The 14,117-nt window shown below is 33.0% G+C and overlaps 1 protein-coding gene across 3 annotated transcripts in view; it reads right to left on the reverse strand.

Moving 5' to 3' along the window:
* LOC141534865 (solute carrier family 7 member 14) overlaps window positions 1-14,117 on the reverse strand; it is a 68,111-nt gene that overhangs the window by 43,869 nt on the left and 10,125 nt on the right. Inside the window, exons 1-2 of one of the 3 annotated variants that reach the window (XM_074254469.1) lie at window positions 2,134-2,246; window positions 812-978 (exon numbers count right to left, since the gene is read on the reverse strand). In XM_074254469.1, the coding sequence (XP_074110570.1) occupies window positions 812-978; window positions 2,134-2,137 (171 nt within the window). In that variant the 5' untranslated portion in view covers window positions 2,138-2,246. Of the gene's footprint in view, window positions 1-811; window positions 979-2,133; window positions 2,247-14,117 lie in introns of those variants that run through there. The other 2 variants (XM_074254471.1, XM_074254472.1) reach the window with 2 other exon arrangements.

The following is a 14,117-nucleotide window of genomic DNA, read 5'->3' on the forward strand; positions in this document are numbered from 1 at the left end:
TTAAAATGAAAATGGTGAATTGTGTTTGATATATCTTCTCTAAAATTTCACAAGGATATCGTTAAATTATGATAAAAAACGGTCGATTTAAAGTAATTCTTAATAAAATGAATAATCGGGATTGTGTCAACTCATACGTCACATGTCTTAATATCCTGATAATGTTCTAAAAGTGGATGTTGGATAGGAAGTATGTATCGGATAAGCATATTCAATATTCCAAAGACAATGACAAATCCAATTAAATAATATATCATGAACATACAATAACCTGTGAAACAAGTCCATTAATATTTATAATCATTTGATCAATAAGTATTGATTTATTGATACTAAGTGCTTTACTACATGTGATTAAATATATATTTATATAAATATATATTTATATAAATATATAAAATATATTAAATATATATATATATATATATATATATATATATGTGTGTGTGTGTGTGTGTGTGTGTGTGTGTGTGTGTGTGTGTGTGTGTGTGTGTGTGTGTGTGTGTGTGTGTGTGTGTGTGTGTGTGTGTGTGTGTGTGTGTGTGTGTGTGTGTGTGTGTGTGTGTGTGTGTGTGTGTGTGTGTGTGTGTGTGTGTGTGTGTGTGTGTGTGTGTGTGTGTGTGTGTGTGTGTGTGTGTGTGTGTGTGTGTGTGTGTGTGTGTGTGTGTGTGTGTGTGTGTGTGTGTGTGTGTGTGTGTGTGTGTGTGTGTGCGCGTGCGCGTGTGTGTGTGTGTGTGTGTGTGTGTGTGTGTGTGTGTGTGTGTGTGTGTGTGTGTGTGTGTGATTAAATTTATGGTTTTTATTAGGTTACCTGTAATTTCTGTTTAGCATCACTAGAATCAGCAGGTTGATGGCTTCTTTGTTGTTCACCTTGTAGATTTTCTATCTTTTTTGTTCTGATGAGCTTCCCAAAAAGTTCAAGATTCTTCTCTCGGTTCATGATCATTTCCAGCTTCATTTTTGAAATATTCTGTAAGTCTAGTCACAATCATTTAAAAAGTCTGTATTTCATTAAGGTTTTTAAAACAATAATTTGTTTAGCACGTTATGATAAAATAATGAGAGTGTGTTTTCATGATGCATGCAATACTGTGAGATGAAACGAGTGGTTTAAAAAACGAAAGATAATAATCTAGATGATGTTTGCCAATTTAATATCTAATTTTGACTCGAAGTTGTTAGTAGTTAATAGATTTAAATCCCGAATAAAATTAAATCATTGACTAAAACTTTAACCCCTAGTACAAAATAGTACATTTATACTAAAGCAAACATATCTTGGCTAAGTTAACTCGTAAATAGAAGATCGGAGATGCAACCATAATAAGATTAAGGAATGTAAAGTTTGATTAGCATATATCATTGTCAAAACTTGTGGACAAAACAACGAATTTGAGCAGACTTGAATTTAGAAAATTGGTTTAAATTTATGATTTTTTATAAATTATATGAATCATGAAGGATGTCTAAATCATACTTCGTCTCCGATCAGTCTCAAGATAACCTTATTTCTAGGTGGGAACTTCCTGCTATCTCCATAATTATACCTTACGAATATCTAAAGATATGAAAATATCAAAGCTTTCCTAGCTCAAAAATATTTATGCATATTTCTAAGATCTTTGAGCACAAAAACCTAAAAAATTTTTTTGAAAACACCTGTTTTAAAATTTTTTAAATTGCGACAGTTTTACAATAAATTTACCGATTTTTATATGATTTGCAGCATTCCAGGCAGTTTTTCAAGTAAAAATGAAGTTTCAATGGAGAAAATTGATCTATCCTGAAGTTCAGAAGTGATTAATGAAAGAACGCTTTTTTTTTTTAGTTTTTAGAGTGATATTAATAACTTCCTGATTTTCTTATCATTAATTTTCAAAGTGGGAAGTAGAAAATTATCTTTTAGAATAAATTTATTTATTGTAATTGATTTGGACAGTTTTAAAGCGCAAACTCAAAAAACTAGAAACATTTTTATATGTCTTCTTGAAAATATAGAAAGCTAGCCCTTTTAAAATAGTTAATTTCTGAAATGAAACTTAATAATTTTAAAAAATTAGGAAGTTATTAATTCGGTATCATTAATTTAATGAATAGAATTTGGATAGTGTAAAAAAAAAATATTGAAAATACTCATTTCTTCATGCTTCGGACCACCCTTAATCCTATAAGAGAAATTTATGAGTTGCACATCAGAAAATGTTATTCTTGGTTAAAAATACTGATTGAAAAGAATTTAGAAACGGTCACTCCATGCAAACTATATATCTATGTATACAAACAAAAGAATTGAAATTATCGAACAGAATTCGAATTTCATCATTTTTAATTCTTTTCAATCAATATTTTTAAACAGGGATGAAAGTCAAATCGTGGAAAGAATTAATTTCGAAATTAATAATTGATCAAATTTTTCAACACTTTTTGAGTATAATTAAATTGTTAATAAATATTTTTAGGAATTAAAATTCACAAACTCTTTAAATAAGTATATTTTTTTGAATGGACCTAATAATATATTTTTTACTCAATTAAAAAATTAAAAGAAGAATCAAATGAAGGTGATTTATGATTAACGAACGTATCATAGAATTTATTGAAAAAAAAAAAAAAAAAAAGATAATCTTAATGTACCTTTCAGTTCATTGCTCGTGAGAGCATTGCCAACTTCAAAGCACGTAACCTTGACGATGTTATGTCCACCCCAAAATTTTTCCGTAAATTTAAATCACCCGCGCAGATGGAAGTCTTCTCCATGCGCGAAAGCCACAATAAAATATAAGCTACGCGACTGCTGGTTGACTAGCGGGGACTTCTGCAATCTCAGCACCGCGAGTATTTAAAAAGGCGATCAACAGCCAACGCCTGGTCTTTGAGCAATTAATTCGACTTCCGCGTTTAATTGACGGACCCGTGCCTTGTAAAAGTCCCTTATCTTAATTTGCGCTGCACTTAAGACGAGTTCAGACTCGGTTCAACCGGCAGGCCACGTATTAGTTATTAATTACAATCTTAGAGAACCGGAATCTCAAAATTCTAATTTGCTCTGCACTTAGGCGAGCATCCGGGCAGTAAGTTAAAATATCATTAAAAAGCTAAATTTGCGCACTTTATCCTACGGGGGACTGCAGGACGTTAGCTAAATCAATTTATTAAAATTCATTAAATTAAACGACATAAGAATCAATTTGTGAAAGTGTAAGTTTTAATGTTTATAAAATAAATCTCAATAAAAGTAAAATCAGTTTTCAATCAGTTCATTTCACGAAATAAGAAGCCTTTAGAATAAGCAGCCCAAATCCATCCAACTCCATCCGCTGCGAGAACCAACAAAAAGGGCCCAAGTCAGGAAAAGGCGCTAACAGCAGCCCCCAGAATCACGGATCCAATAACAACTAAAATTCCTGCAGAGAGTAAGTACATTTATTCTCATAAAAATCCGAACAGTCTCAAACGAAGGCGTGGTAAATTCGTACTTCGAAAACGTCCCACATAAATAATTAAAACAACGGAATTAAAACCTCTGTTGCGTATTCTTTAAACTGTTAGTCCAAACCTCCACCGTTTACGCTACCGCTCTAATAACGCCCTTGGACATAACAACGACAAGGAAAACTAATACTGCAGTATACTCTTTGATCTTTGATTCCTACACTACTATTGTGACGTCTCTATCTTTATATCTACAATGAATCTCAATAGTCGACATCAGCATTAAAAATAATGAGTTCGTTGAATTCGTGCTTTGAGCAACGATTAACAAAATAGATTTATGCTATCTTACGCATATATCAATCATTTTTAGTAAATTTCATAGAAATCTAACTATTCCATTTGTCCTCATGATGCAACTCTTGAAAAATTTTGCTATTTTCTGACTCAGCTCATCAAGCTGGTTCAAAAAATACTATCCATTCAAAAGTTTACATATATATTTTATATAACGCTGCTTATCCGGACGATAGCGTCTCTAATTAATCATGGATCTTTTTCAAACTCAACATACCTACTCTTTAGACGAATACCAAGGTCAAGTTAAAAAAATGAGCTTAATTGATCAAATAGTTTAGTAATTACAAAGTTTCAAAATTTTCAAAATCAGATAAATTCGTATTTTTTCATATTCTTTCGCGGATAACTTTTTAACGAAATAACTTATCTAATTTTTGTAAATTTCATTTTAAAGCCCATCACACGAGCTTCATTTTTTCTGCCATTTCATCCTTCTAAACTGATTATAACTTATTTGTCTGTACATGAGAAGAAAATTGAAGAAATTTTTACTATTTTACTAAGGTAATTTTTATTTCATAAAATAGTAACGGTAGACTATACTTTTCATTTACTAATTTTTACGATCTACTATTGTAAATTTTATCCAACAAACAAGATCAGCGAGAGACTCAAAAAGTCCAATAATATAGAACAAATTATACAATATGTGTTTGTGAACTTTACAATTAAACTATTGTAAAAATTGATAGTCGGTTTTTTTTTTAAAGAAGTTTTAGAGAGAGAGAGAGAGGTTGGACTAATTGCTACTTTTACAGTAACCGTTATCCGAAATAAACTACAGTCAAGCCCTCTTAGTGTCTCTCTCTTATTAACGCGAGTCTAGTTAGGAGATGAAGACAACTAGCCGGGCTCATAACGCAACTTAACTGTACTACCAAAGTCCTTCAACATTTAGATAAACTCGGAGTTTAGCGCTGTGCATGGTCATCACTCACAAGAAATTCGATCTTTTTGATGATTTTTTGTTTTTTTTTTTTTTTTTTAAATCAAATATTTTGCGAACGAATCCAGCGGTTTTAACGTACTTAGCGGCGTTCGACAATGTTTTTTAACATGCTTACCGAGGAAGGATCAGTTCTTTACCGACCGTCACTGGCCAACAATTGCCAATAGAGCGACTCGGTAGCAAAATGGACGAGTTAGTCAACTTCATTAAAGACAAGAAGAATCTCCATCATGAGATAAAACACCAACGATATCGGCGTCAACCACCCAAACATTTCCGTGAATGACAACAAACCCTCAGCCACATCTGGTTACTTCAACCAAACCACCATGGCAAGAAAAAAACAACAGGAAGAGGCAGCTGTCCACGCCCAGCCCTTCTTTAGCAATTGCCAAGCCAGCATAGAAAAAGACAGCCCGAGAGGATACCTCGACCATAGTGATTCGGCAAAAGAAGAAGGAAACAGAACAGGAGCCAGCGGCTCAATCTACTAAAGCCCAAAATCAGCCAAGTAAGGGTGGCTCTAAGAAACTGAGGAGGAAGAAGACAAGAACTAAGACTATCCTTGTCCAACCAGTAGAAGGCCATAGTTATGCAGATCTCCTGAAGAAAATCGAAGCTAAGGTAAACCCTGTTGAGACTGGTGTAGACAAAGTCTATTAAACGGACGAAGCATGGAGGCGTTCTCGAAATGGCTCGAAAGAACAAAGACAGCAGTGTTTTTGCCAACGCGGTAAAATCAGCTACTGCTAATATTGGTATGGTCAAGACGCTCATACCAATAACAACGATCGGGATCCTCGACTTGGATCGAGTCTCTACTGAGGGCGACGTCCATAAAGCACTTAAACGCGACTTCATCAACAGCCCAGAGATCAAACGTGTAAATTTGACAACACTTACGCCATAAGGCCAACGGGTAGCCTTCAGTGAGATAGACGAGGCCAGCGCAACCAAGGCCCTTGGCAAAGCCCGTATAAAGATCGGATGGGTTAACTGCTGCATTCGCCCAGTTGCGAAAGTAACTCGTTGCTTTAAAAGCCTTGGTTTTTAGCCATCAAACGCGTAACTATACAGGACCTGACAGAAGCAAGTGCTGCAAATGTGGCGGAGAAAACCACATGTCTGTAAATTGTCCAGAGAAGCCGAAACGCTTCCTTTGTACACCGGACAAAGATGCTCAGGGTGGCTTATGTCATATTTAAGGCTCCGAGGCTTGTGAGGCATCCCGCACCGCACTTGCCGAAGTTAACAGAGGGCAGAGATGACGCTCGTACTACAAGGAAACCTGAATAGATGTGTGCAAAACTTACTGCGTTCGCGATTCTTTGGAAAAAAAGATCGACGTTTGCTTTATCTGCGAGCAACATCTAAACCACCAAAATAGAATAACATGGTTCGCAGACAAAACTGGAACGGTAGCGATTTGGATTGTGAAAACAAAGAAAACAAAGGTAAAGGAAATCCTGTAACATCTTCGTCGTTTAGACCACTCGGCATATTGGGCATTGCTAGAAAACTGCTCGAGAAGTTCATACAGGGAAGACTTCGTAACAATATCGATCGTGTCGGAGGATTTGCCACTAACCAATATGGCTTCCAGAACGGTCGATCCAAAAAGTCATAGAGACAGTCACAGAAGCATAGTCTAGTAGCCTCAGAGCTCGCAAGGTGTGCCTCCTCTTTACGCTAGACATCAAAAACGCCTTTAACAGTGCGAATTGGGAAGATATTTTAGATGCTCTGGAGTACAAATTTGACACAAACCCAGAAAATCTAATAATACTCGATGATTACCTCGACGAAGGACGTTGATTACAGAAACCACGGTAGACTCATAGAAACATGATATAACGGCAGGCGAGCAGCAAGGTTCAATTATGGGGCCTGACTGATGGAATGCGGACTACGACGAGCTCCTAGAAATCCCGTTGCCGAAACAAGTAGAGGTTACGGGCTTTGCTGATGACATCGTGGCCACGATAATGGAAGACAGTGGCAAAACTCTATCCCGCTAAAATGAACGGTGACAAATCTAAGGAGACAAGAGTGAAGATGAAGAAGGAAACGTTACATGAGCGGCAAAACCGATCGACACCGGGGGAGACGGGTAGATGGACAGCACGCCTGATCCCAATCATCAACGTCTGGCTTTCACGGAAGCACGGGGACATAAACTTTTTCCTTACCGAGCTATTGATGGGATATGGACAGTTTAACACCTATCTCTTCAAGATGGAACTGCACTGCACGCCTATGTGTAAATACTGTCCAGACCAAATCGTCGACGCCGATCACACGTTTTATGAGTTTATACGGTAAAAAGACTATAGAATCAGCGCTGAAGAAATTATAGGCATAACACTGTCCCCTGCAAGCTTGGTAACCTGCAAACTCGAACAGAAAGATAGCTGGTCAGCTGTCGTAGCTTACGCTCAGTGCCTTTTAAAAGAAAAAATCACTGAAAAAGAGCAGTGCTCAGGAGCAGGTGTCGTGAGACAAACCACGGGCTGGATTGAAGTAATGCTAACGCGGTTCCAATCCAGTTTTCCTTGCACCTGTTCGGTGAACTAGGAATGGGATAGTTTAGTGGATAGAAATTCCATACTACCGACTACGTAAAAGCGTGTCTGTATTGGTCGACCGTCTAGTCTCAAATCGTCTTCTCCACGGAGAAGTATCCGCTTCATTCTTCGTTGAAGTTGGCGGTGCTGGAAGTCGTTTCCCTTAGAATTTATTCCAGTCGATAGTTGACTTAGGATAAGGACCTCCTCGACAGTTTTTAGTCACCTCTACTCCAGCAGTACTGACTAAAGAACTGTCATCGATGGTGATCGTCGTATTGGGAAATGCGGTAATGCAGGAAATATCATATTCAAGCAGAATAATACTTTATCATCATATAAATTGATTTATTTAGGTTAGAAGAAGAAAATAATTCTATCAACATATATTAGACTTCACAGCACAATCATTATATAGAATGAAAAGTTTTTTTACTGCTCGCTAAGAAAATCGATGATTTTCGAAAAATCGGGAAGTTATTGGTTTTACCCCGTTTTGCAATAATCGAGGTTTCAACAGATTTCGACGTTTTGAAGCCCTAAGAAGCTTTCCTGACTATTTTTACGATGATGTCCGTACGTCTATATGTATGTACGTTAGGGTGGGTCAAAAAAATCGAATAATTTATTTTTGACTTTATACTCTGAAAAATAGGTTCGTAGACACCTAAAAAGAATTCTCTCCAAGTATAAGCTCTTAATTATAACGGGAAGGTCCTCCGCTTTGCGGGTTTCTATTTTTTTCGAATAATCAGATAAAAAAATTTATATCTCGCTTCCAACTGCTTGGAAAAATATTCCGTGGCATAGATTTTGTGAGAAATTGAATGCTTTACAAAAAAGGTCTCTTATGACTTTTTCAAAAACTCAACCGATTAAAAGATATTCATAGTTGAAGTTTGGCTATTTTAAGGAAAATATTCGTTTTTATTATGAATTTTATAAGTCGATGAAAAAAATTATTTCGGATTGCGGAACTCATGATTTTGTAGGAAATTTACTGCTCTACAAAAATGGTCTCTTATGATTTTTTGATTAAGTGAAGCCGTTACGAGATATTCATCGTCAAACATTAACGAATATCAATATTTCCAGTTTTTGATCAATAATTCGATAAATTTTAATTTAAACTATGAGTTTCAGGAAAATTTACATAAATTTGAGTTTCGATCGATAAAGAAATGTTATAAACAATTTTTTTAATATTGTTTTCAGTCTTGAGCTTGTTTGATTGCATTAAAACAAGAGATTAGAGCATTTTTTTCGACATATAGCCAATGATTAGTTTAATTTGAAGTGAATGACATATTTCTTTGTCAAATTTAATATGAAAAGTATTGAATCAAGTGAGAAACAACCAGTATTTAACTTTTTTATAGATAAATTTTTTATTGAATTATCAATTGCAATATAATTGTCTATATTTTTAACATAACAGTACGCTATTACTATAAATAATTTCTTTTATTACAATTTGGGAATGTTTTTGATGTTCTTTGACAACTTGCAATAAGTACTGGAATTGTTCTTCATTTTTGTCAAGCATTGATTATATTCACTGACTAATGCAACAGCTCGCTCTGCTGAATCATTGACAACTTTTAGTTGTTGAAAGTATTCTTTATTTTCGAGATAACTCTCATTAGTAGGCCATAATTCAACATCGACATCAAGAAAGTCATACGGTAGATCGAAGATTTTGAAAAGATTTAATGACTTTTAGACACAAAGTCACTCAGAGTTCTCTGCGCCAATGAATTCAAATCTTTTTAGCAATTACAAATCTTTTAGCTTTAGAATCTGTACCTTCACGAGTATTAACAGCTTCAACAATACTTTTTTTACTTCTAATGGAACGCCATCGTCAAACAGTGATAAAATGGCAAGTTCATCGCTCAAATACCATAAGTGCGAAATCATTTTTTCACACGTAGCTGAAGAAATCAAAGGATTGATATGTTTGTACTCCAATAAATTTTTCATAAACTGCAAGTCATGATAAGCAGCAGTTGTTGCAGAAGTTGATGAAAACCAAGCTTTTAAATACAATGTGACTATAAAAATACAGAAATGACGAAGACCATGCAATTCTTTCTGAGAGAGTTTGAATTCATCTCTGAATAGATACATTTTCAAACTATAAATGGCCTTAGCCATCCATCTAGCATGATGAACAGCACCAGGACGTTTGAAAGAAATCTTTTCTTGAGGCATTTCTCCAAGGAAAATAAATGATAATTCCAATAATTCTTTATCTAACTTATTATAACATTTCTTTATCGATCGAAACTCAAATTTATGTAAATTTTCCTGAAACTCATAGTTTAAATTAAAATTTATCGAATTATTGATCAAAAACTGGAAATATTGATATTCGTTAATGTTTGACGATGAATATCTCGTAACGGCTTCACTTAATCAAAAAATCATAAGAGACCATTTTTGTAGAGCAGTAAATTTCCTACAAAATCATGAGTTCCGCAATCCGAAATAATTTTTTTCATCGACTTATAAAATTCATAATAAAAACGAATATTTTCCTTAAAATAGCCAAACTTCAACTATGAATATCTTTTAATCGGTTGAGTTTTTGAAAAAGTCATAAGAGACCTTTTTTGTAAAGCATTCAATTTCTCACAAAATCTATGCCACGGAATATTTTTCCAAGCAGTTGGAAGCGAGATATAAATTTTTTTATCTGATTATTCGAAAAAAATAGAAACCCGCAAAGCGGAGGACCTTCCCGTTATAATTAAGAGCTTATACTTGGAGAGAATTCTTTTTAGGTGTCTACGAACCTATTTTTCAGAGTATAAAATCAAAAATAAATTATTCGATTTTTTTGACCCACCCTACTATACATAAATACTCAAAATATACATTTAACTATAAAAACTTGAAGTAAAATATCTCATTATGTGCTATTTTACACTTTATGTTACTTGAGTATTTATTTGTTTTTTAGTATTAATTGATTTCTACTTATAACAAATAAACAATGAATAAATTATGTTTCAGGATGAAAATGATCTATGTGTGAAACTTGTTGAACGTAAAAATAAATTATTGAAGTATGGTTTAACAGAACAGCCTCTACCAGTGATAATTGGAACAGAATTAACAACAATTATTAAAAGGCTTGTAATCATAAACGATATTCGATACGAAGCCAATTCGAACATCGAATGTATTGATTACTGTTTCAAAAGTTTTTTCGCGCTTCAACTTGAATACTCCAAAGAATCTTCGTACCCGTGGTTATTTTTACAAAAAGCCATATACAAAATAGATTCCGAAGATTCAGGAACCATTCCAGCTCTTGACACTTTCATTAGAGACTTAAATTTAGGTTAATATTAATGGTCTGAATATTTTTATTTTAACAATGTCCTCCAACAATATGTCAAAAAATACTTTAGATTGTAATAGTACTGTAATCAATAACTTAAACCATTCACAATTATTTGACTTTACTCGTAAAAACTTAATTGAGTCAATATTCCAACTTCATAGTTCAAAAAATATACCATGGAACCAAATACAAAATTTTTTCGAAATTATGAATAACATAGTTGGTTCTGAGTTTCAAATGATTGAAAAAAGCCTCGAAAATAGTTATCAAAATAATCCTAACGGCAAAGTAGTAGTTTCAGATATTAAAAATCTTTTTAAAACAATCAATAACGTCAATCAATTACCTAATGTATTTAACACAGTTTTGGATTATGTTAATCAGTTAAAAAATGAACCAGCACTTTCTAACTTTATACAAAGTAATTTATGGAAACATAAAATAAAAAACTTCCGTTCCAAGTACGTTTTACCTCTTTTTTTATTCAGCGATGATTACGAAGTAGGTAATGGTCTTGGTAGTCATGCTGGACAACACAAATTAGCAGGGACATATGTATCTATACCATGCTTACCACCATATTATCAATGTCTAAACTCGATATTTCATGCTGTTATTTATAGATCAAAAGATAGACAGGAATTTGGTAACCATGCAGTATATACAACATTAATTGAAGAACTAAAATTTATTGAAACATATGGCATTGAACTTGATTTACCTCAAGGAAAAATAAAAATTTATTTTAAGCTAGGCTTAATATTAGGCGACAATTTAGGTCTTCACTCGTTATTAGGATTTGTTGAAAATTTTAATGCGAACTATTGCTGCAGGTTTTGTAAAATGACTAAATTACAACGATCTCTCTCTCAACCATCGAAGACAAATCGTTATTACGTACACATACTAATTATGAATATGACTTAAATATGAACAATATTAATTTGACTGGAATAAAAAAAACAATGCATCTTTAAATCACTGCCTGGCTATCACGTCACAGAAAATTTTGCCGTAGACATGATGCATGATCTGTTAAAAAGTGTTTTTCATTTTGACCTAATTGCGATAATAAATTACTACGTTAACAAATTAAAATTATTTCCTCTAACCGAATTGTCAAGCCGCATGAAAGCGTATGACTACGGAATCTTAGAAACTAAAAACAGACCTCCTGAGATTTTACCTGCTCATTTACAAATTGATAATTTAAAAATGTCAGCGGGAGAATTATTAACTTTTATTCGTCATTTCGGTATAATTGTGGGTGATTTAATTCCTAAAGATGATATAGTTTGGCGAGTGTATTTAAACTTGCGACAAATACTCGACATTGTTTCCAGTAGATTTATTCAAAAAGACTGTAAAAGTATATTGGATAATTTGGTTACTGAACACCATTTATTAGCTCGACGGGTATTAAAACGGCAATTAAAATTTAAAGATCATATTCTCTTACACTATGGGTCTGTGCTTGCTGCATCGGGTCCTATTAATAATACTTCGTGTATACGTTTTGAGGCAAAGCATCAAGAATCAAAGCTGGATGCCAATATTTTTCATTCAAAAGTTAATGTATGCCAGACTCTATCAAAAAAACATCAAATGAAACTCGCTTATCAATTATATTCAAATACATTGTTTTCATCATTACTAACGACTGGTCCCACTTATAAGCAAATACTAAAAAATTTTAATCTTACTTTTGAGTGTTCTTTTAAGAAATATCATTTATTATATAATGAGTTACTCAACTTTTACAGTTGGGTAGAAAAATATAAAAACTTATTTAAACTGAATATGGTTTTATGTCTATCTGAAATTGATGATAAATATAATTTTGGGATTATTAAATATATTTTTATAAAAAATAACACACTTTTCTTCATATGTCAAAAAATAATAAATGTTTTTGATAACTACGTACATGCTTTTAAAGTTACTGCATTTTCAAACGAATATTATATAATAACCTATGAAATTTTATATGATACTTATCCAACTGCTCTAACAAAAAATCAAAATGTAAACTACATATTATATTAAATAAATGAAATTTTTTACTATACAATAGAATTTTGAAATAAATTATTTTATCCTGTAAGTATAATTTTTTACAGATTAACTGTAACTCTATCTTTTCTAATTTGTTATTTTGTAAATATTCATTTATATGTGATAAATATATATATATATATATATATATATATATATATATATATATATATATATGAATAAATAGATAATTTAAGTTCATAACATTAATTTAAATATTCATTTACATTAACCTTAAATTACAAAACTTAATATTTACTAATATAAAATAGCTTTACGTAGTATCGTTATCATGGCAATTTAGAAAATAGTTACTATCAGAATACGAATTGTAATCATAGCGATACAGTCTTACGATATCGAGATCTGATAGAGGTTTCATAGACTTCTACGACACAGAATCCATGGTCATTATATACGCGACAAAATAGCCGCTACACTACATCTGCGATGTCATATCCTCAACATTAACATTCACCTAAATTTAGTGACGCGTGGATATAACTTCGCGGATATTATATCCGGAAATATCATCATCATCATCAATTGCACAACACTGACTGAGTCGTACACGCCTTGCCCAGAGGATTAAACCAAAGTATACTTGGGCACATTGTCAACATAGTATTAATAATCCACAACAATGTTAAAGTGATGATCATCACAATGACAACTACAAATATAAATACGCCTTTTATATATCAATTACAACATACCCATGTACAAGTATGCTACATTACATTCATATATAACGTCATTAATTTTTCAACTGGGGGGGGGGGGCTTCGCCTCTGGACCGCGTCTAATTTTTTTCCTGTCCTATCAGATATAACATCGAGGATATAATGGCACGGATATAACGCCAAGGATTTTTTGTCGCGGATATAATGGCCTCAGATTGTATGTCATGTTACCGTTTCATAGAACACAATTTTTTGAATTTTCAAACTTCAATAACTTTTGAAGATTCATCATGAAATGTAATTTTCAGTTATTTATTCATGCAATAATGAGATTATTTGAAAATTTTCGAAAAATTTTAAATAATCAATGAAATATTTATTAGTCTGAAAACATATTAGTTAGTTACAAAGACATCACCATGGAGCAATCACATGTTTCGCACTGTCGAAACTAGTATTAAAAGTCTTCGATAGATGGCGTATGGCAGCGGAATTGTTCCTTTTCTAGATACTTGACTTTGAAGTGTTAAGTTCCAAAAAAAGTAGGATTTTTGTACTCTATTACAAAGTGTATTTGTTTTTGAATAAAGTCGTACGAGAAACTGAAATAAATTTTTATTTACTACGAATTAGTGACATTCATATTTTCTAAGCAACAAAATAAAATCATAAATAATAAATTTCATTTATCCTTCAGGTTTTTCTACATCTTGATATGACTA

This window comes from Cotesia typhae, unplaced genomic scaffold (genome assembly GCF_013202065.1).
Source record: "Cotesia typhae breed Kobodo isofemale line unplaced genomic scaffold, CoteBio_Ctyphae scaffold_13, whole genome shotgun sequence".
NCBI lineage: Eukaryota > Metazoa > Arthropoda > Insecta > Hymenoptera > Braconidae > Cotesia > Cotesia typhae.